At 38.9% G+C, this 23,133-nt stretch overlaps 1 protein-coding gene across 1 annotated transcript in view; it reads left to right on the forward strand.

The window, feature by feature from the left end:
* ERC2 (ELKS/RAB6-interacting/CAST family member 2) overlaps positions 1-22,103 on the forward strand; it is a 406,178-nt gene extending 384,075 nt beyond the window's left edge. Inside the window, exon 16 of the mRNA XM_064723900.1 lies at positions 19,112-22,103. Coding sequence (XP_064579970.1) covers positions 19,112-19,252 — 141 coding nt within the window. The 3' untranslated portion in view covers positions 19,253-22,103. The remainder of the gene's footprint in view (positions 1-19,111) is intronic.
* The last annotated feature ends 1,030 nt before the right edge of the window (positions 22,104-23,133 follow it).

The raw sequence follows: 23,133 nt of genomic DNA on the forward strand, positions 1-23,133 counted from the left end.
GCAGCTGTAGGGAGATTTACCTCAAGTCTTTATTATTAGCCATATGAGGCAGAAAGAAAAACAATGTTTTGTTTGAGTCAGAAAATACAATTTTCAATGGTGGTTTAGGAAAGGTTAGATAAAGAGAGAGTTGCTTTTCAATAGGGAAAAGGTGAATAGAAAAATTCTGTTTTGCCAGCATTATATACCATATGAAAGATTTCAGCCAGCAGAAAAAGAGCCTATCTTATACTTGTATAGTCTTGGTTTTGTTTCATTTCTGATGGATAATCTTGGAGTTTAGTACACTTGATATCTCTTTTACTTACTAATGACTGTAATACTTCACTCCTTTGAATACTTCTACCATGCAAATGGAGATAAAGATCAAAAAAGTGTTGCTTTTTTACAAAGAAAATCCTTCTAAAGTCTGCCTCTCATTGAAAAATACATTGGTACAGATTTCCCTCTAAGTTTCCTGCCTTTCATTGTTAAAAATTCTAATTAAGAAAAAAATTGAAGAGTTTTTAGAGAAAAAAGTTGAGAATACAAAATCAGAGTGTATTCTAAAGATCCAGAATATTTCCTTACTGTGAAATATTTAAAATACTTAAAATTATTTTACCAATCATAGACATTTTTTGAACCATACATGTAATTAGAATGTAGTTACCAGTAGTTATTTTATAATCTCTTTATGCTCAGTTACTTCTGCAGTCGAGAATGTTGCTTTAACTCCAGTGATGTGCTGAGAATGGGAACTGCTCCCTTTCAGATAAAAGTGCCTGATGTGCTTCAGTTTTGGGGAATAAGGAATCTTATCACAATATCAATAAAAACTGACACCTGATATGGGTAATAATCTCCTTTGTCAGAAAATATAAAACTTGCTATAGTATTGGGATTTTTGATGCAAGTTTTTATTTCTTAAAACTTACCTTTGTCCAAGGTCACATGTACTGAAGAGATTCTGAAATACTTAATAGGCTTTTTCTTCCTCTGGGTTGCTCAGGTGAAGTGCTTTCATATAAATGTATCCACAGCAGTATTCATTGTGATGCAGGATGGAATTATGCAATTTTGAACATTATGTTAGCAGTGCATTGTAATATATATTGGCATTGCAGCAGCAACATTTCAGCAGAGCTGAACTTGATTTAGAGATTTAAAAAAATAAGTAAAAAAATCTATGGTTATTGAAGAAAAGCTGGAATGAAATTCTCACTGATATCCAAAAATATTTTCTTAACTTATAGACCAGCCACTCTTTAGCTGCTATTTTTGACTGGAGCAAAAATGAAGGGTTCTGGTGTAAGGATGAACAGCTTTGTGTAGCTGTGAGTGGTTATGCACCCACTTACCCATAAAGTTCCTTCTTCAAAGGAAAGTCTACAAAGAAAGCTGTGGCTGATTCTGTCTGCAGCAATGTAGCTTTGAAGTGTATATTGCTGCATCTGGTGTTCTTTGCACGCAGAGGTGGAGTTTTCCCATATTTAAGAGTTGTTTTACACTCTCATATTCAATTAATATTGGTATGCCATTGTGTAATTTCTCAAACTCTTTTCAGTAGACAGTATCTTTTTGAGGTATTAGAAATGGGAACTTTTAGAAGCTTCAGCACTGCAGCACATTTAAGATGACAATCTTAAATGCCTGATTTGATATTGGCACATTTATGGAAGAGATGGTCTCAGCTCTAACATTCATGGAGCCAACATGGCACTGAACTACCAATTGTTGTTTTTTTTTCAATTCATAGAATCATAGAATGGTTTGGGTTAGAAGGGACCTTAAAGTTCATCCAGTTCCATCCCCTTCCATGGGCAAGGACACCTTCCACTAGACCAGTAGCTCAAAGGCCCTATCCAACCTGGCCTTAAACACTTCCAAGCATAAGGTGTCTTTCTAATTCTTACAAAAATCCTTCAGTAAAGTGTTGTCTTTCCACAGCTGCATAGCAGCTATTAAAAACCTGACTTCAAACTGGTAGACCTCAGGATGTTAAGTTAAGGAGAGACTGAATACTTTGTGAAAGTAAAACTTAACTTTTTTCAAATTTTTCATCCAGATCCGCTATTTATGCTTTAAAAGGTAAACCATGGTTCCTTATCAGCCTGAATTCAGATAATACTGCATATGTTTATCAACCTAAAGAAACTGAAAATGGTGTAATAATGCAGAAGTAAGTGTAGAATTGACATTGTTTTGATTTGTAATTTAAAAGGGACTTCTCTGGGTTTAGGAGCAGCTTTTTGGTTTTTACAATTGAGAAAATCTTGATGGAGATTAAGCAACTTGCCCAGTGTCTCAAAAGGAGCCACTGACACAATCAGAGCTGAACCCTGAATCCTGTCTTGTTCACAACATTTAGGTCACAGGCTGGGAAGGTACACTTGCTCTAGTGTTTGGAGGAGTTCCATCCTGGAATCTGATCCTCTGTTTGCTTCTCTAGCAAGAAATCCCAATCTTCCTTATCTCCTGTAATTTCCAGTAGGGTCCTCCTCCCTTCTGCTATCAGCAGACACTCCTTATTATCAATGTTTCTTCTAACAAGAAGTACCTGCCACTGTGTGTGTGTAGAAAGTTGATGCTTTCATTCAGGCTGATGGGGTTTCATGCTGAAAAGTATTCACTTCTAATTGAGACCTCCAAAAGATAAGAGTTCAACAAGAATTTGATGTATTTGCTGTAGAGCTGTTGTCAGACTGGCTAAGTCCCATCCCAGACACTGGTGGGGTTGAAAAGTGGAGAGTGGAGACGAGTGACCTGGCACACCCCTGAATGGTTTGCACAACCACACATGTAATTACTGGATGTGTGCATGCATTTGCAGTGTGTAATTGCATGTCTGGTGCACTTTCAGTTACCTGTTCATCTGCTAATCTGCTGAAGAGAACAGAAATATTGAACAAAATGAAACATTTCCAGTGAGCCATTATATTTCATGCACATGCTCACAAAAAGAAAACTAACCTGGGTGTACTGTGGATTTAGATTTGTGCTCCTGACAAAGTGGATGCTGCTGGTAGGACAGGAGTAATCTCCCTTCTGGGAAGTGACTTCCAGGTATTTGTGTATAGGATGTACAGAATGTTCAGCTTCCCTGGGCAGTGGTCTCTGTTCAGAGCTGTGAGGGAGACGTTCATTGTGCTGGTGACAACAAGAGTTATGAATTATTGAAAGTTAACATGCCTGCCAGGCATTTCTGGGCAGTAACCTGGAACAAGAAGGGGCACATTTCCCTAAATGAATCCATTTTCATTCACAGGGTTATTCACTCAGCCAGCATTAAATGTAGTCCTCTTTGAATCTCATGGCCACCTCCTACTCTATTCCTGTCAGTTTTCATCTCCTGCAAAATCACAAATCCACTCTTCAAAAGGATAATACCTTGGTTAATTCACTGTGTAGCTTTTGGTAAGAAATACAAGAGGAATTTTGTAGAATTAGTGCAAAATAGCTCAAGGTCAGTTATAATTAAAGTATTATCTTCTTCTTTTTAATTTTATTTTTTTTTTAATTTTATTTTATCCTGTCCTCATTTCTTTGCTTTTTTTCTTTCCTATATATTTTTTCCTTCTTTTTACTTTATTTCACCTTTTTTTTCTTTCTTTTTCCTTTTTTTTTTTAAGATGTTTGAAAGGTGTTTGTCTCTAATACAGCATCATCACCTCTTTTTCTGCTGATTTCATTGTCAGACAGGGCAGATGACACTGCTGGCCACTGCGATTTGCTGCACACCAGCTTTGCAAAATATAATGGAGTGGGACAGTATTCTTTTTGATGTGGTTAATCTCTGTTGTACTTGTGGCTCTCCTGAAAACTGCACTGTGTCAGAGAGTCTTTTGTAGCCAATGGTGACAGGAAGATCAACAGAGAGAGGTTGCTCCATTAACCTCTGAAGTAATGAAGTTGCATTGCAGGCAGTCAACACTCACACTGCCAATTTATTATCATTTAAGAGGAAGTGAAACTACTTCAAGCCACTCTGGTGTCCACATTTTGATAAATACCCAGAGTCCTAATGTTCTAATGCTAACAATCAGCCTTGAAGGGACCTCTAATGGCATAGGTTGCTGTGGCTGTGTCTTCTTGATCTTGCAGAATGACCTTCACAGAATCAGCGCCAAGGGAGAAGGCAGGTCCATTTATTGCCATACTGAATATGCAGGTCTAGTTTTGCTGGTAGTCCCACCTCTGTCTGTCCATGGGGAAAGGCTGAAAGTAGATAAATTATTTGATAACAAATTTGCGTAAACTTTCAAAGGTATTGAATTCAGATCTCCAGATTTGCTTTTATTTAATTCTTGTTTCCCAGGCGATGCACATTGTTAAGGGGATTACTTTCCATCTTAGAAACGGACATAACCAAAATCTTGGGAACATATTTAAACCTTCAATTTGTTAAAATCTTGCAGGATTGTCTGACCTTATAAGATTTTCATGACCTCCAGTCAAATCCTGTGAGAACAGCTTGCTGAGGAAGCAATAACACTAGTCTCCCCCACCTCAGCAGTAAAACAGGCTTGTAAAAGAAAACATTGCAAAGCTGGCATGACCATACCCCCATTCTTCCCGAGTTCTGCTCCTAGGCATGGTCTTTGGCACATATTTTTTCCTGCTAAGGGCAGTGTAATTTACATGTCTGGCTTTCCATAAGTAGTGAAAACACTTTTTATATATAAAAAATCCAGGTGGTTTCATAGCCATATCATACATTCCTTTTCTCCCAGGGTGACATAAGTAGTTATTTATCCACGGTATTTGAGAGACACAGAATCAAGGTGGTCAGCTAAGTGCAGTATGTTTCTGCTGGTTCCTTGCAGGATTTCTGATCTATTTGTGTTTGTGCTGTGGGCCCAGTTTTAGCTGCAGCTGGGGCTCTGAGTGTTTGCTTCTTGGGACTACTTGATGTATCTCCACTGAAATAATTTGGAAGAGTCTGGATGAATCCTTTTAGTGGCTGGGAAGAGAAAGTACTCAGTAAAGCACAGGGACTGTTACCTGCATTGTGTGAAAGAACATTGTTTATGAAGAGAATACTCAGCCATGGCCTCATGCCCACCGTGTGTGATCACTGTTTCCTTGCCTCTCCTGTCAATAACCTGAACTATCCTGCTCTCCCTCTGACCTGAGCTCTCCCTGCTGCAAAGCACATCCCCTGCCTTGCTGGCTTCCTCCCACCTCTGCCTAGGGAAGGTGGCTGCAGCTCCTGGTTGGGCTCTCCCGTGTGGAGCAATGATTCTTCCCTGCATCCAAGGAGCTCTGCTGAGGGCCAGAGCAGTGGCTGCAGGGTTTGGAAAAGCGCCCTGTGCTCGGCTGCTGGCCAGAGCCTGGGACAGAGCTGGTGCCAGGACGAGGACCACAAGCATCTCCCACATGTGCCACAAAGCTGCATCCAGCAGTGCAGCCTGCAGAGCTTCATGGGATTTTCTCCCACTCCCTCTTTCCCCCTGCCACGACACATTTTTCTCTGTACTGAGACAGCAGGTGTCTCAAAACTGTCCCTTTTGTTCTTAGGCAGGTTTGGGAAGGGCCCCCTGCCAGGTTCAAGCACAAGGTTGCTTTGGAGCAGCTGACTCAGTGCACACTTGTTGGCTTTTTCAGCTGCTCGGGGGTGGGAGCTCTGCCCTGGGGTGCACCTGGAGAGGAACCCACGCTGCTGCTGGGGCACAACACCTGGGGAGCACAGCAAGGGTTAAGGACCTCAGGAGCATTGCAGGAAAATGTTTGGGATATTGGGGGAGCAGGATGTGAAAGCTCTGCCAGCTGCGCTGCCCATGTACTGCTGCTGAGCCCTTACACCCCTGTGTGCCCCAGACACCACTGAGGTTGTCGAGGGATGGGAAAAGCTGTCAGGAATAACACGGGCAATGCTCTGGGTCAGCACTGTTACAGCACCCTCTGCTCTCTCAGCCCCTTCCTTACTTGTCCTTCCCAGCATTCACAAAACCAAAATGTTTGGGAGAAAGGAGAGGGATGGAGTCTGTGCTGTTGGGAATTGCAGAAAGATGTTCTTGGTACCATTATCAGATTTTTATGTAGTGAAGATGTTTTCATTTAACACAGAATTAGTTTATATGTACTATCTGCTTTCAAAAAGGTGGGATAAGATTAGGAAATTCCAAATTATAAGTTGTAGATCTACAATTTGTTATTAGTTTGCATCTGATTTTTATGTGATTTAAATGTACAGCTCACTGTTCTTAGCTTCCCTTCTATGTTTAGTCAAAGTGAACTGCTGAAGAACATGAAATATATTATTTTATTGGCACTGAATCACAAATGAGTCAGTGAACTTTTTTGCACTTACAACTAAAATTGGATTCTAACTTCCAAAAATTTATGACAATTGCTCCTTCTTGTGGCTTGAATGTTGACATATAATTAATTTAGGATTTCTTCTTGAGATTTCCTGTCTAGGTTTGTACCTGTCACAAAAATACCCTTGGAAGTTTATCTAACAGCTGGAACACCACGAGAGTCGATTGAAATTTAGCAGAGATTTACTGGGGCCAACAGGAAGTGCTCAAAGCAGGATGGCATAAATATGCAGAAAGAGCTCTTTTATTTCAGCTGTTTTAAAGGGTCCCAGTGCAGGCTGATGGTGGTGTAATGCTGAAAAACGCTGACACTGTGTCAGCCAGCAGCACCAGCACAGCAAAGGATTCCACAAGCATGGCTTGGCACTTTGTTGAATTATGCACAGAGTGGAGCTGTGTCTGTTGCCTTCCCTCCATCCCAGCTGCCCTGCAGGTTTCAGCTCATTCTTTTGAGAAACCAGATCTATTTAATGGGAATTTCCCACAAAATGGTTTTGAAATCTATTTTGTTGTTGTGCAGGACTAAAGGAATTCTGAAAATGCAAAATCTAGGTTGCAGTGACTTGAGGGACTGGATAGATGTAATTACCTTTAGATAAATGTAAAATGAACCATATAGAAGAAAAGTAATCCCAAACTCTAAGACTGCATAGTAATTATCAACATATAATATTAGCAATTACTCTTCAGGATGGGATGTTAGAATTCTTGTGCACAGTCCTCTAAAAGCTTACCTTTATTTGCAGCAGTAATAAAAAAGGAAAACAATGTAATAAATAGTTGGAAAAGAAAAAGTTATTTAAACACAGAGCCATTTTTAACCCCTCTACCTGTTCAAGGCTTGCCCACATCTTTGCTATTCTACGCATTTTTGATAAGCCACTGAGAAAGAACAGTGAGTACAACAAAGGCAAAAAAAAAATTAAAAAGGGGATTTAAAATTGTTTCTATGTAAAGAGAAGCTATTGCAAAATAAATACTCAGTTTGGGAAAGAAATAGAAATATGATAAATCTGTAAAATCATTATTAATTCAAAGAGGGTGAAGATGAATTGAGTGGTAAATTTTCCTGCAGTATGACCAGTGAGTGAAGCAGGCTGCCATTGGCTCTGGATAGAACACAAGCAATGCTGACTTGGGTATCATGGAGCTGTTGGCCAGGCTTGCAGAGACCACGAGGCTGAATGAAACTGAAACTGTGCTGAGTGGTTTGTGGATGGTATTGGCCTCCTGAGGACCATTAAATGCCATGTTCTGGGTTTAGCAGGAGCCCTGAGCTCCTGCAGGGAGCCTGGAGGGTTCATTCCCTCTCCTTCTGCACAGGGACACTGGAAGGTGTGAACTGTTACTGACCCACACTTTGAAATTTGGAAGACAGATAAGTTAGAAATTATTGCTGGAACAAGCTGCATTTTCTACAATGAGCCTACAAAATATTTTCTGATCATTACTGTGGTAATGCCTGTTAATGGAAGATGCATACCTTGGGGAATTCAAAGTAAAATTTCATTTAATGAAATGAAATATCCGCAAATATTCTATTGGAAAAAAAAAACCTGCAAAGGACACAGGTGACCTTCTTCCTCCTCTGCTCCTTTTTCACATCCCCTGTTTGTGAACTTGTGACTTGAATGAGAAATTACTGGGTTTTTTTGGTTTTTGGTTTTTTTTTGTTTTGTTTTTGCATGATTAACCATTGAGCTCTGCTAAAAAGCTATTCCTGGCTTAAGCAGTAACTTTTGATGATAAAAGAATTGATAAATTACAGTTGAGGTATATTCTAAAAAAAAACCCCACAAACACTTGTTGAAAAGAACGAGTAGCTTAGATAAATTAATAAAAAGTTAGCTTGATTTGATCTCTGGAAATGTTTGTAAAAACAAGATTTCCTCATAAAAAATGTGGTGAAGCTGCATTCTTTGACTTAATCCTCACATTTTCATAATACAACATGCTGCATTCAGATATGAAATAATGATCCAGCTGTGCTTCTTTTTGCTGAGTTTCCCACATCTTTTTGTTCAAACCCAATGTTCAGCACAGGCCGCTGTGTCTCATTTACAGACTGTAAAAACATGAATGTAGAGGTGTACCTGGAAGTGGTGACCTATATAATATATCTTTAGGTTCCTACAGAAAATGAGGCAGGATATGCAAGTGTAAGAAAAGAAAAATCCAGACAATTAGAATTAAATGGGTTAGATAATTTTGTTTGCATTTACAGTGTTTAATGAGAAATTAGGATATGTTGTCAAATATAGTTTTACCTTCTTGAATTAGAGAGTTGGTAAAGACAAAGTTTCTGGAAAGTAGCCCTAAAACTATCTTGTCTTTCTTGTAGTTGTTTTAGTGGGAAATATTTTTTATAAGTACCTCTTTAGTTGTTGCTCTCCCTAAAATTAATAGAGGAATGAACAATTTTTGTACTGCCATCACTATTCTTATTTTCCAAGTTGTTTCCATTAATTAAGTTCCACTCTGGGCTTTACCTTTACCTCAGTGGGTTTGACACAATTGTGCATGCACATCAAGAGTATCTTCTGTTTCTAATTAGCAAATTACTGTCCTCAGACCTGCTTTTTATGAACCACTCTTGTCATGTTTTGTCTTGTTCTGCAAGAACTGCAGGGAAAATAGAGGGTGGTGGTGTCACACCAATTCCAGCTGTTGTCCAGTGCCACCTCTCAGCAGGAGTTGGGCAGAGGTTGGTGACAGAGCAGAAGGAGTTCTGCTGCAGAGAATGGAATAGAAAAAGTGAGGAGAAATCAAGTTTAAGCAAGTAGAAAAATAGAGAAGTCAGACAAAGTCTGGAATGGGAGATTGAGAGGAGAAAGAAAACGGGCATAGAAAAATAGGTCTAGAAAAAAATTCTGCTTAGTGTGAATTAGCAATGAATTGTGGTGATTATTCTTGCTCATTCGTTTCCTTTTCTTGTTTTGCTAAACAGTTTAATTGCAATGCATCAATTTTTATTTTTTTTTATAATTGCATCAAGTAGCAAATGTCACCATTGTAGCTTTATATGATTTCATAATGAAATTCATGTTTTTAGTTGTGCATATTTACCTGTCATTTGACACTTGCATGGATGGTTTGAGTATCTTTGGAAATCTTGCAGTCTAAGCTTCTGATCTCTCCAGCTCTTGCACACATACATGTTTTTGAGTGTACAGTGATTATAAAGGTGCTGTTTGAAGATTGGGAGGGAGCAAAGTTTTGCTTACTGCTATTTTATCATTTCCCTTTATGTGATCCTCATTATCATTGGAATGCTGATAAATGTGGGTCCTCAGTCTGCATGGAATTACATATGTATGCCTTTAGTAGAATGAAAGCCACTAAGGTCCCCTTCAGGATGGACTCTTAAGCCTTTTCTTAATATTAAATGCATTTTTAAGTCTCGTATAGAGTAAAAATTTAAAAATTAAAGTATATGTTTGTATGTTTAACAGAGCTGGCCCCTATGTCTTCCCTATCATGCACTGAGAAATGCGTGGGCAGAGCCATAATTGTGGAGAAGCTCATAATATTGGGGCCTAAATTATAAAAATTATTGCATAATTAGACCACACAAGTTAGATTTCAAAATGCTGCGTGTTACTTGGATGGGTATTTAAAAAATAAGTAGCTGTCGAGCATGTATGGTCCTGTTCCCAGTGCCACACACAGTCATTGTAATGCTTTAGCAGCTTGAAGGAGTTTAAATGGATCCAGCACTGGTCTTCAAACAGACCAAACCTACTAACACTTGCCTCAGTTGTATCTCTTTGTTATTAACATTAAAAGATGCAACTGTACCATCAGGCACCATTTTTATAAGCAGTTTTGTATCATGAGCTGCGTAAAATTAAAAAAACCCCTATATTTAGGATCATTGGGAGGGGAAGAAGGTGAGAGTATATCTCATGTAGTGTAAAACAGACTTTTTTGTGTACAATAGAACTCTGACTATACTTTGACATATTGATTTCTTTTATATTGTTATTTTTAATACAATAAGCATACCTCACAATGCCTTCCACAGAACAATCAGTATTTAGATATACCTGATAGGAGAACTTCAGTGAGTACTGGTTTTATTAACTAGCAGAACAAACCAAGGAAATGGCATGGTAATGGTTTATCTAAATTATGAAGTATAGGTGGGACATACAGCTGTTGGTACAAATATTCAGATCCAGGGTATTCAGAGCAATACCCTGAAGCTCTTTAGTTTATTCTCAGCTTTAGAAGATGAGAAATCTGAGGTGATTGGGAAAGCAGGCCCAAGCCATGAGATGCATCTTTATTTAATTTCTTGTTATTGCTTGGTTAAGGAAAAAATAACCCCAGCAAACTTTCAATAACCTCCTGGAGTTGTGTGCCTGAAGGACACCATGCTTATGTCCAGCATTTCTAAGAAGACTTTTCAGGCCTGGCCAAGGATCCACCCCTTTCCTAAAGGCAGAAATAGGAACACACATAAAACATATAAAACACACATAAAACACCTCAGAACTGCACTCAGCCCTCACCACTTCTCTCCTGCCCAACTCATCCAGCCTTTGGGTGCATCAAAAGAAGGAGTACAGCCCTTGTGTGCCTCCTCACTGGCTGGGATGCTTTTGGATTAAACTTCCTCTCCACAACCACCAAATTTATTAGTATTTACTCTGGTACAAATTCTAGTAACCAATATGCTTCTAACAACAGTGTGGTAGCAGCCACAGTAACTAGAGTTATCCAAGCACAACAGCCAGCCAATTTTAGCTATTAAATATTGACTGACTCTGGTAGGATGCATGAGGTAAAACCCCAAATCATACTCCCTACAACCAGACAAATATGTATGAGATTTTAAGAATTTCCTTCTAGTCAAAAATTATCAGCAAATCTCAAAAGATGGCAGAAGAAAACCCCCGTCTCCTACAGATTCTAGAAATTTCCCTTATCCAGAGAAAAGCCACAGCTCTGACCTTGCTTGGCTCAGGCAAACTCTTAAGAACAGAAAAGAAGTGCTCCTTCATTACTGGTGGCCAAAGAAAGAATGTACTTTGCCCCTGACATAATTTTCATCCCTCCAAAAGGAGTGGCAGTCATTTCTGTGGGTCAGCAGAAGCTGGAGCTCAGCTCTGCTGCCAGAGCTGGGGGCACCCAAAGGGCGGCCACACCTGAGCAAAAACCCCTGGAGAAAACAGGGACAGCACCAGGGAAATGCCTGTGCTGCAGACACAAAGAACAGAAGATTGCCAAACCCTCCCCTCCTCCTTCAGCTGTGACCTGTTTTTATCCCTCTCTGCACATTTCACCTCTTACATAAGCTTTGCCTCATCTGGGGAGGAGGGCAGGGGCAGCACTAACAGGCTCCAGGGAGAGACAAACGTTTCAGATGCACAAGTGTTCAGCCAACTCGTCCTTTGCTCCCTATCCACAGACTGGTAGCTCTTGGCAGGGATGAATCTGCAGGGACTCCTAAAACCTGGACCACAACACAGTTTGGAGAGGCAAACAGAGCCCTCAGAGCTGAGGGACCATGAGCATCCTCATCAATGTGCAACAGAAACCTTGCATTGTTCCCTGAAAAAGTGTGGTCCACAAGGAGATGGGAAGGTGCATTCTATTCTGTATATTAGGGTTTAGAACTTAAATCTACCCCTCATTAGGTCTGTAATACCTCCGTTCATTAATTTAATTAATCTTTTTTGTCTATTTCACAACCCAGTTTTTTAAAATCTGAGTAAAATGTGTATTTTATCTTAAAGAAATGGGAAAGAAAGTACAGTGGGGAGTCGTTTTTAAATAAGTGGATGCTCATAAGTGAAACTTAACCCAGCTGAGATTTTATTGGGCTTGTTTTTTTCTGGTTTTATTTTGCAGTGAATATCTAGCAACAAAGATTTCTCTCTCCAGTGAAAATTTTCTCTTTTAAGAGAAAACAGTAAGAGAAAATTTCTCTTTTAAGAGAAAACAGTATCTTGAGGTTTCCTGTCTCTTTTTTTTCCCCTTGATTAAACAAAACATGCAGCAAGTTGCAATTAAATTTCAGTTAACAAAGTGCAAAAATACACCCGCCCTCCATCTGCCAAAAATAAATAGTTTGAAAAGTAATTTCACATCCCTGACAATGACGACTGTGTTTATGACATATTTCTGGTGCCATATTCCACTCTCCTATCGCTGCCAGCTTGCATCCAGTATTTAGAAATAAACCAGAAACACATTGAACTTGCTGAACTAGATGTTGCCACACTGCAGCTCTAATGGGCTTAGTGACCACAACCTACAGGGGCCAGAATGTGTCAACAGCAAAAGGGCCAACCTCAATCAGTGTCTGTGCTTTTACAAAGTTGTTACATGTTTAATTCTTTGCAGCTTAGTTCTCCTGCTGTTTTGGCTGCTCCAAACCAAGGCTCATATATTGCAGCAGCCCTCTCTACCTCGTATAATGCCACAAAGGTCCCAGCAGGAGACCTTTCAGTGGAGCAGACAAGCCACAGGCGAGGGCAAACAGGGCATCACAACTTCCTAATAAGATGACTTATTAGATTGGGGGCTTGACACAGCGTTTGTTTAACCACTTCTTTTCCCCGGCCCCAGGCGCGGGCGCCGTGCGCGCTCGGGGCTGCCGGCGCTGCGCGGGTTGGCCGCGGAGCGCGCTCCGAGCGCGGCCCCGAGCGGGGCGCGGCCCCGGGGCCGCTCTGTCCCCCCGCCGGGGCAGTGACCCCGCTCTGGGCGGCACCACTGTCGCTGCTCGGTGGCAGGGCCGGCTCCGGGCCGGCAGAGCGCGGGTTAAGCGCGGCCGTGGCGGCGTTTCCTGCCCGCACTTGCCGTGGCCCGAGGCGGTGCCGCCGCCGGAGCCGGGCGAGCCGCGCCGGGCCAGGTGGCGGGCAGGCACACCGTGTTATTAGGCAGCACCGAGCGAGAAACCTTGATCTTCAAAAAACACCCAAAGAAAGGCCCCTAATTAATCCCGCGCGGGAGAATAAATGGCATTCCACATCAGCCAGGATGGAAAAGGTACCTTCCAATTTCGTGGAGTGATCCCTGCTATCGATCGCTTTCAGGAGCACGATGGGAGCGTCGCTGTTAGAGGCATTTAAACCCAAGAATTCTTCTTTTCTTGTCAATTCGATTTAAATAACAACAACAACAAAAAGTAACAATGATCTCAATGTGCTCTATCTTTAGGAAGTCATAAACGTCTTGACAAAGCGCCCGGTGCCCCGCGCTGCTGAATCCCGGCCGCCTCCCCGGGCGGCTGCGGGGCTCCTGGAGTCGATGGAAACTCTTCCATCATCTTCACTCCAGCTCAGCCCATTGAAAAGCCCTGCTCTGAAGCCATCCTTAACACTCCCCCTTTTTAATTCAGTGTCCAAGTGACAGATTGAAGGATATGTATTGAGTTTTCTCATATTTCTGAAGAGTTTTGATTTGGACTGGACTTGTTTTATGAAAAGAAAAAGGTTCTAAGAACTAGCTGTCTTTTAACTCATATAGCACTTGTCTAATATTGATTTATAAACATTCCCAGTAGAGAAGGCATCCTTGTCCAAATAGTCTCAAGGTTCATAAACTTCATCTAATTTTATGATATAATTGTACAGTAGTTTTCAAGGACTCTTACTGTCTAGAGGGCTTGAATCCATTTGATTTTATTCATCCCAATGGTATCTGCTTTTATCCCTAACTAAGATTAACAATTCTGGCATTATAGCAATATGGAAAGTTCATCACATTCGTGCAGTGATTCTACCACCAGCTGCAGATCCTTCTGAAGTTTACTGTGTAATGAATTTAAAACATAAATAGCAACAAATGGGATAAATAATTTCTTTGCCAGAATTGAAGCAAAGTTAATTCTGTCTTTATAAATAACTTTTTATGCTGGTGGTTTTTTGTGAATCTTTCAATATTTAATTAAATCACACAGTTTCTGGATCTTTCTTTTAAATATGTTTTACTTACGTATTTATCATTTTTAAACTTTTTTGTAAGTAGCTATAAATCATTGAAAAACTAAAGAGAAGAATGGTTTTAGTTTTACAGTGTAGCTAAGATATTTTCTAACATCTAAGAAAAAGACCTCAGAGTTGCTTATTCAATATCAAGAGTTATCATTACCATGGATATCTCACATTATTATAAAAGAGGGATTTGGTATTGGGATATTGTTAACTAAGTCTGAGCTCTTCATTTTCTGAAAGGAGTAGAGCACCTTTTGCTGAGGTGAACCTGAATGTTGTCAGACAGCTGCAGATCTCCCAGGTAACATTTCCTCAAGTGGAGTTTTTAAGAATGACTAAAATTTGTTCTCCCCCCAAGCAGGGTGTTTACTTTCTGTGTCCAGTGTTCTCCAGATAATGTGCAGTGCTGCACTTACCTTTAGAATCAAGAAACTTCCTTGAGCATTGCTTTAACCCGTGGGCTTTATTGATTTGAGATGCAAAAAAACATTGTATGGCAAAACTTGGTTATTATAACCAGATCTAAACAAGAAAGACTAACATCAGTTTTGACAACAAACAAAACCAGTTTTTGTTCTATCGGTTCTGTTTAAGAGATTCCAATTTCAAACCAAACACAACTTGTGGTTATTCTGTCAGATATTTATACAGCCACTGGGGCGCCATAGTTATGCACCGCATACATCATTGTATTTTTAAAATGTACTTAATGAACATTTTTTCTTTTCTGGTAACTACTTCATTGCCTTAAATGAATGCATTCCAATAGAATTTGTAACAAATGAGCACTTTGTGTTTGCATTAATGCCAAACACGTTTAACAAATTTTTAACAAGGAACACTGGCAAAAAGCCAAACTCCTAGAGGGACACTGAAGGAATGCTATAAATTTAAACTAGATTTTACCTTTTCACTCTGCTCAACAAGTGTCTTAGGTGTCTTTGGCATCTCAGCATTGAAAATTTTCTACGTAGGTTGGATACAAATTTATGCCTTAATTATTTTTCTTCTTGGCCCTCCTCACTAGAGATTTCCATGTCGATATAACAGGCTTTAACAGGTTACTGTATTCTTTAGAGAGTGAGAGGTGGGTTTTCTTTCTTTCCTCAAGAGTTAGGCCAGGAGGAAGTAGCAAAGCCAGCATTTATTGTTGGGCTGTGATGACAGGGAGGTTCAAACAGCACATGTCGTGCCATTGTCACATCCTGTGTTAAGGGACCTCTGCAGTGGGAGCCCTGCAGCAGATCTGTGCTACCCAATTTTGCTGCTTGTGCTGAGTTGCAAATATCTGGGCTGTGATCGTGTTTGCAACTGCACTTCAGGGGCAGGGGAAACAGCCCACAGGGCTCCCCCTGGCCCCAGCTCTGAGCTCACACAGAAGCCACGAACAGATTTTTGGCTGAATCAAACTTCTGGGGGGTTTTTCAGTTGTTAAGTTATGCCCACATGGTACATGTCAGTACAGACCTTGGGAATCACCTACTCTGTAATACATGTTCGTATTAAAAGTGTTACAAGTAGCTCCACAAACCACATGCTTGCTCTTTACTTGTAACTTAATATATTAATTTAATTTTTACTGTGTTATTTCAGTTTTAATCAAATGCAGGAACTGAAAAATAATAATACTTAGCACTCATCCAAGACTTTTTAGGCACATTACAAACATTAAGCCTTGCAAATTCCTGTGAGGAGCCTGATGTTATGCTTGCTGTAGCAAAGAGCAAATTAAGCACAGAAAAATGATATGACTTTTTCCTTAGTTCCACAATAGACTGGCAGCAGGGGCAGAATTTAGAGTGTCAGGGCTTTTTCTTAGTTAATAGAGTCATTCTTTTCATGGTTTTACACAAAGGTAAAAATTGAGAATGCTTTTTTTTTTCTTCCCTCCTATAATTTACATGATGTTGTTGCAAGAGGCATAGGCAAATTCCAGAACATCACTTGAGAAGACTTGATGAGTTATAGCCTTATTCCAGCCTAGTTACTTGTTTCCAGAAAATGAAATAATTTCCCATCATTTGTTGGTGCTCTGATTGCAGTAATGATGAATGAGTCTGGAGAAGGAAACTGAGGAATTCATCCTGACAGCTTTTTCAAGGATGTCACATTATAGTGCAGAGGCCTTGTTGTAGATTAGGGAACAGAAATAGCCCTCACAGGTTTTCATTAATGATATCCTTCCCTACTAACATTTGGTCAGATACCAGTTCCCTGCAATAAAGTGTCTACTCCCTTTCTTTCTTACTCACTAATTACCATATCAGTTGTTGGCCTTTTATGTAGGTACCATGTGTAACAGGTTAGGAGAGGGCAATTTAAGCCTATGTGAATGGGTATCTGTTTTTGTATCTGGGTGCTTGTTGCAAACATTTGGAAAGCATATGGAGCATAATGGACATTAACCCAGATGTCAAAAATAGCCTGCATTTTACTACTGTTATTAAACAGTTTCCCCTTTAACCCCTTTGTGTTTACCCACCCTCTCCAGCTTGTTTCTGCAAATCACTGCTGAGAGGAAAGGATTGGAGGTAAAAAGTACTAATCAGGCAGGTGTCTTTATCCAAAGGAAAAACAATCTGAACAAATATTTGTGGGCTACTGCACTTTTATATCTTCACATCCTTCTGCTGTTTTCATTGACTGGTATCTAATGGACTGACAGAGGTGCCAAACTCATAAGACATTAATTTCAGCTGGAGCACTGCTGAATTGCATGCAATTGCCCAATGCATGTTACCAAACTTTATTTCTGTTTTAGAGGTTCAGTGACTTTTACCAAGTGCAGCATTGAAGAAACAAATATAAATTTAATTTACTCAACCTCAGTTGGTATTTGACAGCAATATCCTTTTATATATTTATTTGACTTACTTGAGAAATACTTTGCATTTCCTACCTATGGCCAACAAGTTTTTGTTACACTTCCAATACATATATGGTTTCCTGATGAATGGGTGGGTTGATTAAGTGGGTAGGTTTATTTGTGGGCTTTCATTTTGTAGTAAAACCCCAATGAAAATCTGAGGAGAAGGCTGGAGAGGGACTGCATTTTGTGCTTTGCTGCTGTTCCTTAGACTGGACACTTTATTCTGGGTTCTTATTTTTTCCAAGCATAAAAGTGTTAATTGCAGAGGAATTTCAGCTTGGAAAATAGCAACTACATTGAAGATTTGCTGTGATTACATTTTAGTTTAAAAACCTAGGCATTATTGTGCTGCAGTTTCTGGAATGTGCTCTCCTCATTAATTTATAGGTGTGCTTCCTCTGCCCCAGTATCTCTGTGAATGATGATTAAGAAATTCTCAGCACACAAAAGAATGGGAGCTATGCACAGTTCACCAACGTAATGCATGCGCTCACTTACAGTTTTCATAAGAAGTTTGCAACGATTTTATGTGCCAGAACTAGTAACATGATCTACTTTAGGAACTCCCTGGCTTTCCAGCTCTGCAGAAGTCATTTTTAGACTGTTCAAGGGCCAGATCCAAAACTTGTTAAAATCGGTGGGAACCTTTCCATATTTCAGTGGGCTTTGGATTAGTCCCTGAGTGTTCTGACCAGAAGAATTGTACCAACTGCTCACTGCAAAAGTAAAATTCATCTACATTTGTAAGACTTAAGCTGTTATGTGTGCTTTCCAGCAAGATGGGAAGTTGAAAATAGGGATTTAAAATAATATGACAATTTATTCTGTAAACAGTGTTTCACTTTACTCACAGAATAATTTATCTGATAAATATTAGATTCTGAAATTATTAAGGAGAATTTTAGTCAAGTAGCTCTATTTGAAAAAACCCAACTTTTCAGCTGTATACAAAACCCTAAGCATTGTATGGCAATTTCTCTTTCATAAAATGGGATGTTTTGGAAACTTTTAAGGTTACATAAATGGAAGGGCAATAATGGAGAATCCCATACATAATGCATTTCAAATTTTCTAGAAAAAAAATCAGTGAATAAATTAACAATTGCCCTCTAAAGGAATCATTTGAATCCTCCCACTCAACTGATATACAGATAATGTGAATGAGACAATTCACTGCTCTCTGTTCAAGCATACCCTGCTGTTTGCTTGCAGCACAGCTAAAGTAACAACAGAAATAAATCCCTGTGCCTCTCTGTAGTCCCAATGAGACAGAGTCCCATCGAAAGCTGGTGGAAGGCAAGAAGATTGTTCCCACTGGCTGAGCTGTGCTGACACCAGCTCCCTCCTGCAGCCCCCTGGCTTTCAGCAGTGCCAGCCCAGCCAGGCAGAGCACCTGTGATTGTGGCTGTGTGGCTGAAAACCTCCTAACACATTGCTGTGTGTTCTAACTTCTGCAAATCTGAGCTTCTTATGGACACCATAAAACCTTTCTCCACTGTTCTGCAAATTAAAGTGAGATCAAAGGGCTTAAAATATGACAGGAAAATGGTGCTTCAATTTTGGAGGGCTGGCAGAGGTGCTGCACATTCCCACCTGCCACAGAACTGTGTGGAAATAAACCCATGATTCCCTTGGTTCCCACAGAAAAATATTTAATTTAATTAATAGCATTTCCCTTTCAAAGCTACTGTGCTTATAGACAAGATCATAAAACTCACTGTTTACGGAATCACAAGCACAACAGAATTTGACATCTTAGGAATTTAGAATATTTCCCATGTAGAGAGAGTCGTGTCATACAAATTAGCAATAAAACTAATTGCCAGCCTATGAACATAATTGGGTTCAAATTGAATTTAAATGCCTTACTTAATCCTCAGCCCCTAGAAAAGCATTATCTCCACTTATATGTATGAGAATCTTGATTAGATGAGAACTAAGATGCTCTGGATGCTTCAGTCATGTTGTTAATTGGATTTTTTTCCCCCTTGTTACAGTTGTCAGAGGAACTAGAGAAAAAGGAAGAAAAAACTGTGGCACTGGAAGGTAACAATGATAATCTATTGCATTGGATCTCCAAACATGACCATGATATCCTGGAGAAGATCACAGATGCAGAAAATGAATGCTATGGTTGATATCTAATGAAATGCTGCATTAATTAGCATTTTCTCCATTATTTCTTGTAGTCTATTGTGAAATTAGATACTTTGGAAAGTAATGAAGGAGACTCAAGCAGAAATTATAACAGCTTCATTTCTGTCTTTAATGGGTCTTGTGAGTTAATCTGTTTTTACAAAGAAACCATCTGTTCAGAATATAGTTGTTTCATGAAGTTCAGTTAAACAGGTTATTTAGCAAATTTTTGGTAAATTAATATTGATTTTAATAGGTAATTCAGATTCCCTAGACGTGGCATCTGCATTTGCTGATTTTACCTAGTCTATTCTAAAGTATCACTTCTATTGCACTAGATTATCAAAGAGGTATTAGTAAAATGCTATATAAGGGTGTTGGCATTAACTTTACCCCCAGTTAGATACAGGCTTTTCCAAAAAATAAAAACAAGCCTTTACCCTCCTCTGTTTTCTTTTCTCTACTGATAAAATAATATAAATTAAAAACAAACCAAAACCAAATATTGATACTATAACCGGTATTAAGCTCTGGGCCAGGTTGGAAATGAAATCAATTTTTGGTACTAATAACTGATGACAAAGCTTAGTTTTATGAAAATATGGTGTGTGTCTCTGACAATGCATAGGACATCTAATTTGAACATAAATTTATGATTATATACAAGATGTATCTATTCCTGGATGGTAAAAGCTTGAGGTGTATATAAATAAATGTGTGTGTGTATATATGGACATGTACACAAGGATGTATCAACCTCTTACCATCCAAATGCATACATGTTTTCAACAATAAAAGCTGGGACTCTTAAAGAAACAAACAAAAACAAAAATAAAGATAAGATTGCTGTGAATACAGTATATGCACTAGGTCTCCTGTAAATGTGGAACTGTTTGTTATTGTTCTCTGCATTGAAAAACAGTCTCCAACACAGACCCCAATGAATCTTAAATGTTAAAGAAAATACCAATGAACAAACAGCACTTGAAGGCTGTTTGTGTCAACAAAATGTGTCTAGTAAAATAAATTCAAAGCACATGCAAGGAAAAATAAAAATGTGAAGTCGTTCCATTCAGTGAGAAACTCTTAACTGACAGTCAGATCTCTCTCTTCTCAAGGAGAGGTTCCTTCTGACTCCACAAACATTTTCAGTCAGTCTGGCAAACATGTGCAAATGTTTGGCTGTTTTGTTGAGGCATCTTTTTGTCCATGGAAGAAATGCTTCCATGCTGATGGCAGTGGAAATAGAATATCTGCATTTTTAAAGGACAAACAATAAATTTAAGCATGGGTGGCCTTAATCCTTAGTAGTTTTTCTTTGCTGCTGTTAAAAAAAAAAAAAGAAAAAAAAAGAAAAAAAAAGAAATCTAAATGGATACTCCTGAAGTCTTGCACTGAATTTAGAAAAATTATTTTTTGAACCTGTGGTGCGATTAACCCTAAACATCCTACATGAGCCATACATAGTAATCCCCTTAAAATTATTGTCTAGAAATGATATTTTATTTATTTGTACCATGATTCTCGGTGCAATCAAGGAGCAATTTATTTGAGCAGGAGTCCTGCTGGATGTGACTGTCTTCAGTAAGTAGAATAAAATGTATAGAATTAGCATAGCGTAGATAATCCCAATTTCATTCATGTTTAAACAGTTTGTCCTTTAACTATCAACGGCATTTTAGATCTTTGTTTTTGAAACAGCAAAGCTTTTGGGAGTATATTTAGCACATATGACAAATGTTGCACTTGGAAACTCAGACAACAAAACAGGTTTCTGATGACAGATTTGTTGTCGCAGTAGGGGACAATCGTCTGTGTCTCTTACAATCAGGTCTTTACCTTAACTCTGCAACCGAATACTTGAAGTAGGATATAAACTAGGGGGGAAATAGGGTCACAGATACAAAGCTGTATAGTTAGATATTTATATGTATGTGCCAATTTTGTCACAGATATTATTTTAGGGGCATTTTTGCTCCACTCATGTTGGTATGAGTATTGATCTAAACTTTTATCAGGGCCTGAAAATTAGCCCCTAAAGAGGAAAATTTTGTCTAACATTGATTTTTTTTCTTATTGCTTTGTTTTTGTTTTGTTTTTTTTCCTCCTTCTTTTCATTTCATGTGATATTCTATAATGTTTGGAGAAAATCTTTTCATATCCTAAAATAGAATCTCGGGGTTTACAATAAACACTGTGATGTTGGGAAATATTTTATTTGAGCAATGTTTGGTAGATTTTTTTCCCCCCCCTCCTCTGAGTGTAATGAAGCAAACTAACTTTTGCTTAACATTTAAGATAATGGTTATTATTTTAATGTGAGATCAGTCTTGTACTGCACATTCTTTCTTTCATTTAAATGTACAGTATGAATTTTGTATTTAATGAATTTTGTGTATCCAGTATGCACGTACCTGCACATTGACTTTCATTTGAAAGTGGGTTTCAATTTCCTTTTTAAACAGTGTTTATGAAAAGACCTCAGATGTGTTGACACAAACTATATCCGCAATGTTTCTTTTGTGTGTGTAGGGTGACGTTTGAATGTGATGTTCTGCAGCAATGGGTCAGTATCCCCTATTTACCTTAGATCCTCATTTGATAGTGCTTCTTGTAATAATTTTTTCAAGTGAGTGGCATGTTCTGGATTGTGATATTGATATATGGTTAAGGACATTGATATGAAACTAAGGAATTCCTAGAAATTACCAGTGGGCATGTATTAGACAGTCATTGTAATTTAATGTCTTGTAGAAGTGTAAAGTACCAAGGTATTTAGAGTTCATAACATTGTTATCATGTGTATGGGAAGTATTTAGTGTTGATCAGCTTGTTTATTTTCATCAAATAAACTTTGTTTCTTTCTGAAATCAGTGTTGTGTCATTAAAAGCAGGTTTAATGACTGTAGGAAAATGTGTGAAAGATGTTTTCCACATGGTAAATCTATCACACTCCTTATTTCTCTAATTGCTACCATTCAAAGTAATTTATCTTCCTGTTGTTACTATCACATAAACTGTTTAAGAAAGCATAAAAAGGAAAATGTCTCATAGGCCCCACTCCCAGAAATGCTTACATGCAACTTTACTAAAGTGAGGAACCATTTTCTGGATGGGGCACTTACAGAGCAATATGCTTTTGAGTGGGTTTCTAAAACATAATATTCTTGTGTGACCCTGTGTAATTGCATAGAAAATTACATTTTGTTTATGTGCTTTACTGACCAAAAGCCATAAGGTGTGAAATTCTCTGCACAGTCAGCTCCTTTTTCAGCTGCCTGGTAAGTGGTTCCCCGTTTCCATTATGTTCACTTTTTTTAGAAAAGGAACTTTTGTTGACCAGGAATTTCTTACCTCATAGAAGTCCCTGGACCAGCTCAGGGCACACACAGCAGGAGAATAAAAGGTAAGTAAGTATGCATTTTACTTAGCTTATTTAAACCACACAGACTCTTAGTTTTAGGCTCTGTTTCTTTACCTATAAATTAGTTTTCTTTCATAAGAGAGTACTATGCACTAATATAGGATATTAAGTTTCACTTTTAACTACAGCTAAATATACATTTATTGTGTATTCTATTTATGCCTACTTAGCTTTGAGCTGCAATGGTACAAATTGATTAGCAGTAGCTTCTATCTTCTTTCCAGACCTGATAAATGATTTGGTGCAGCCTGTTCTGTGTTCTGCTGGTGTATCAGGAGGCTGCCCATCCCATTGGAGACCTATTTTTGATTCTGTTTTCAATATTGATCACTTTAAAGGCAGCTCCTGCTTTCCCACCTGGTGACAGGGACAGCACATGCCAATGTGTGTTACTGAGGAGCTGGAGGGGACCACAGTGGCTTTGGGGAAACTGTCAAAGGCCCTTACAGCCTATTTGCT

This window comes from Zonotrichia leucophrys, chromosome 12, assembly GCF_028769735.1.
Source record: "Zonotrichia leucophrys gambelii isolate GWCS_2022_RI chromosome 12, RI_Zleu_2.0, whole genome shotgun sequence".
NCBI classification, from domain to species: Eukaryota; Metazoa; Chordata; class Aves; order Passeriformes; family Passerellidae; genus Zonotrichia; species Zonotrichia leucophrys.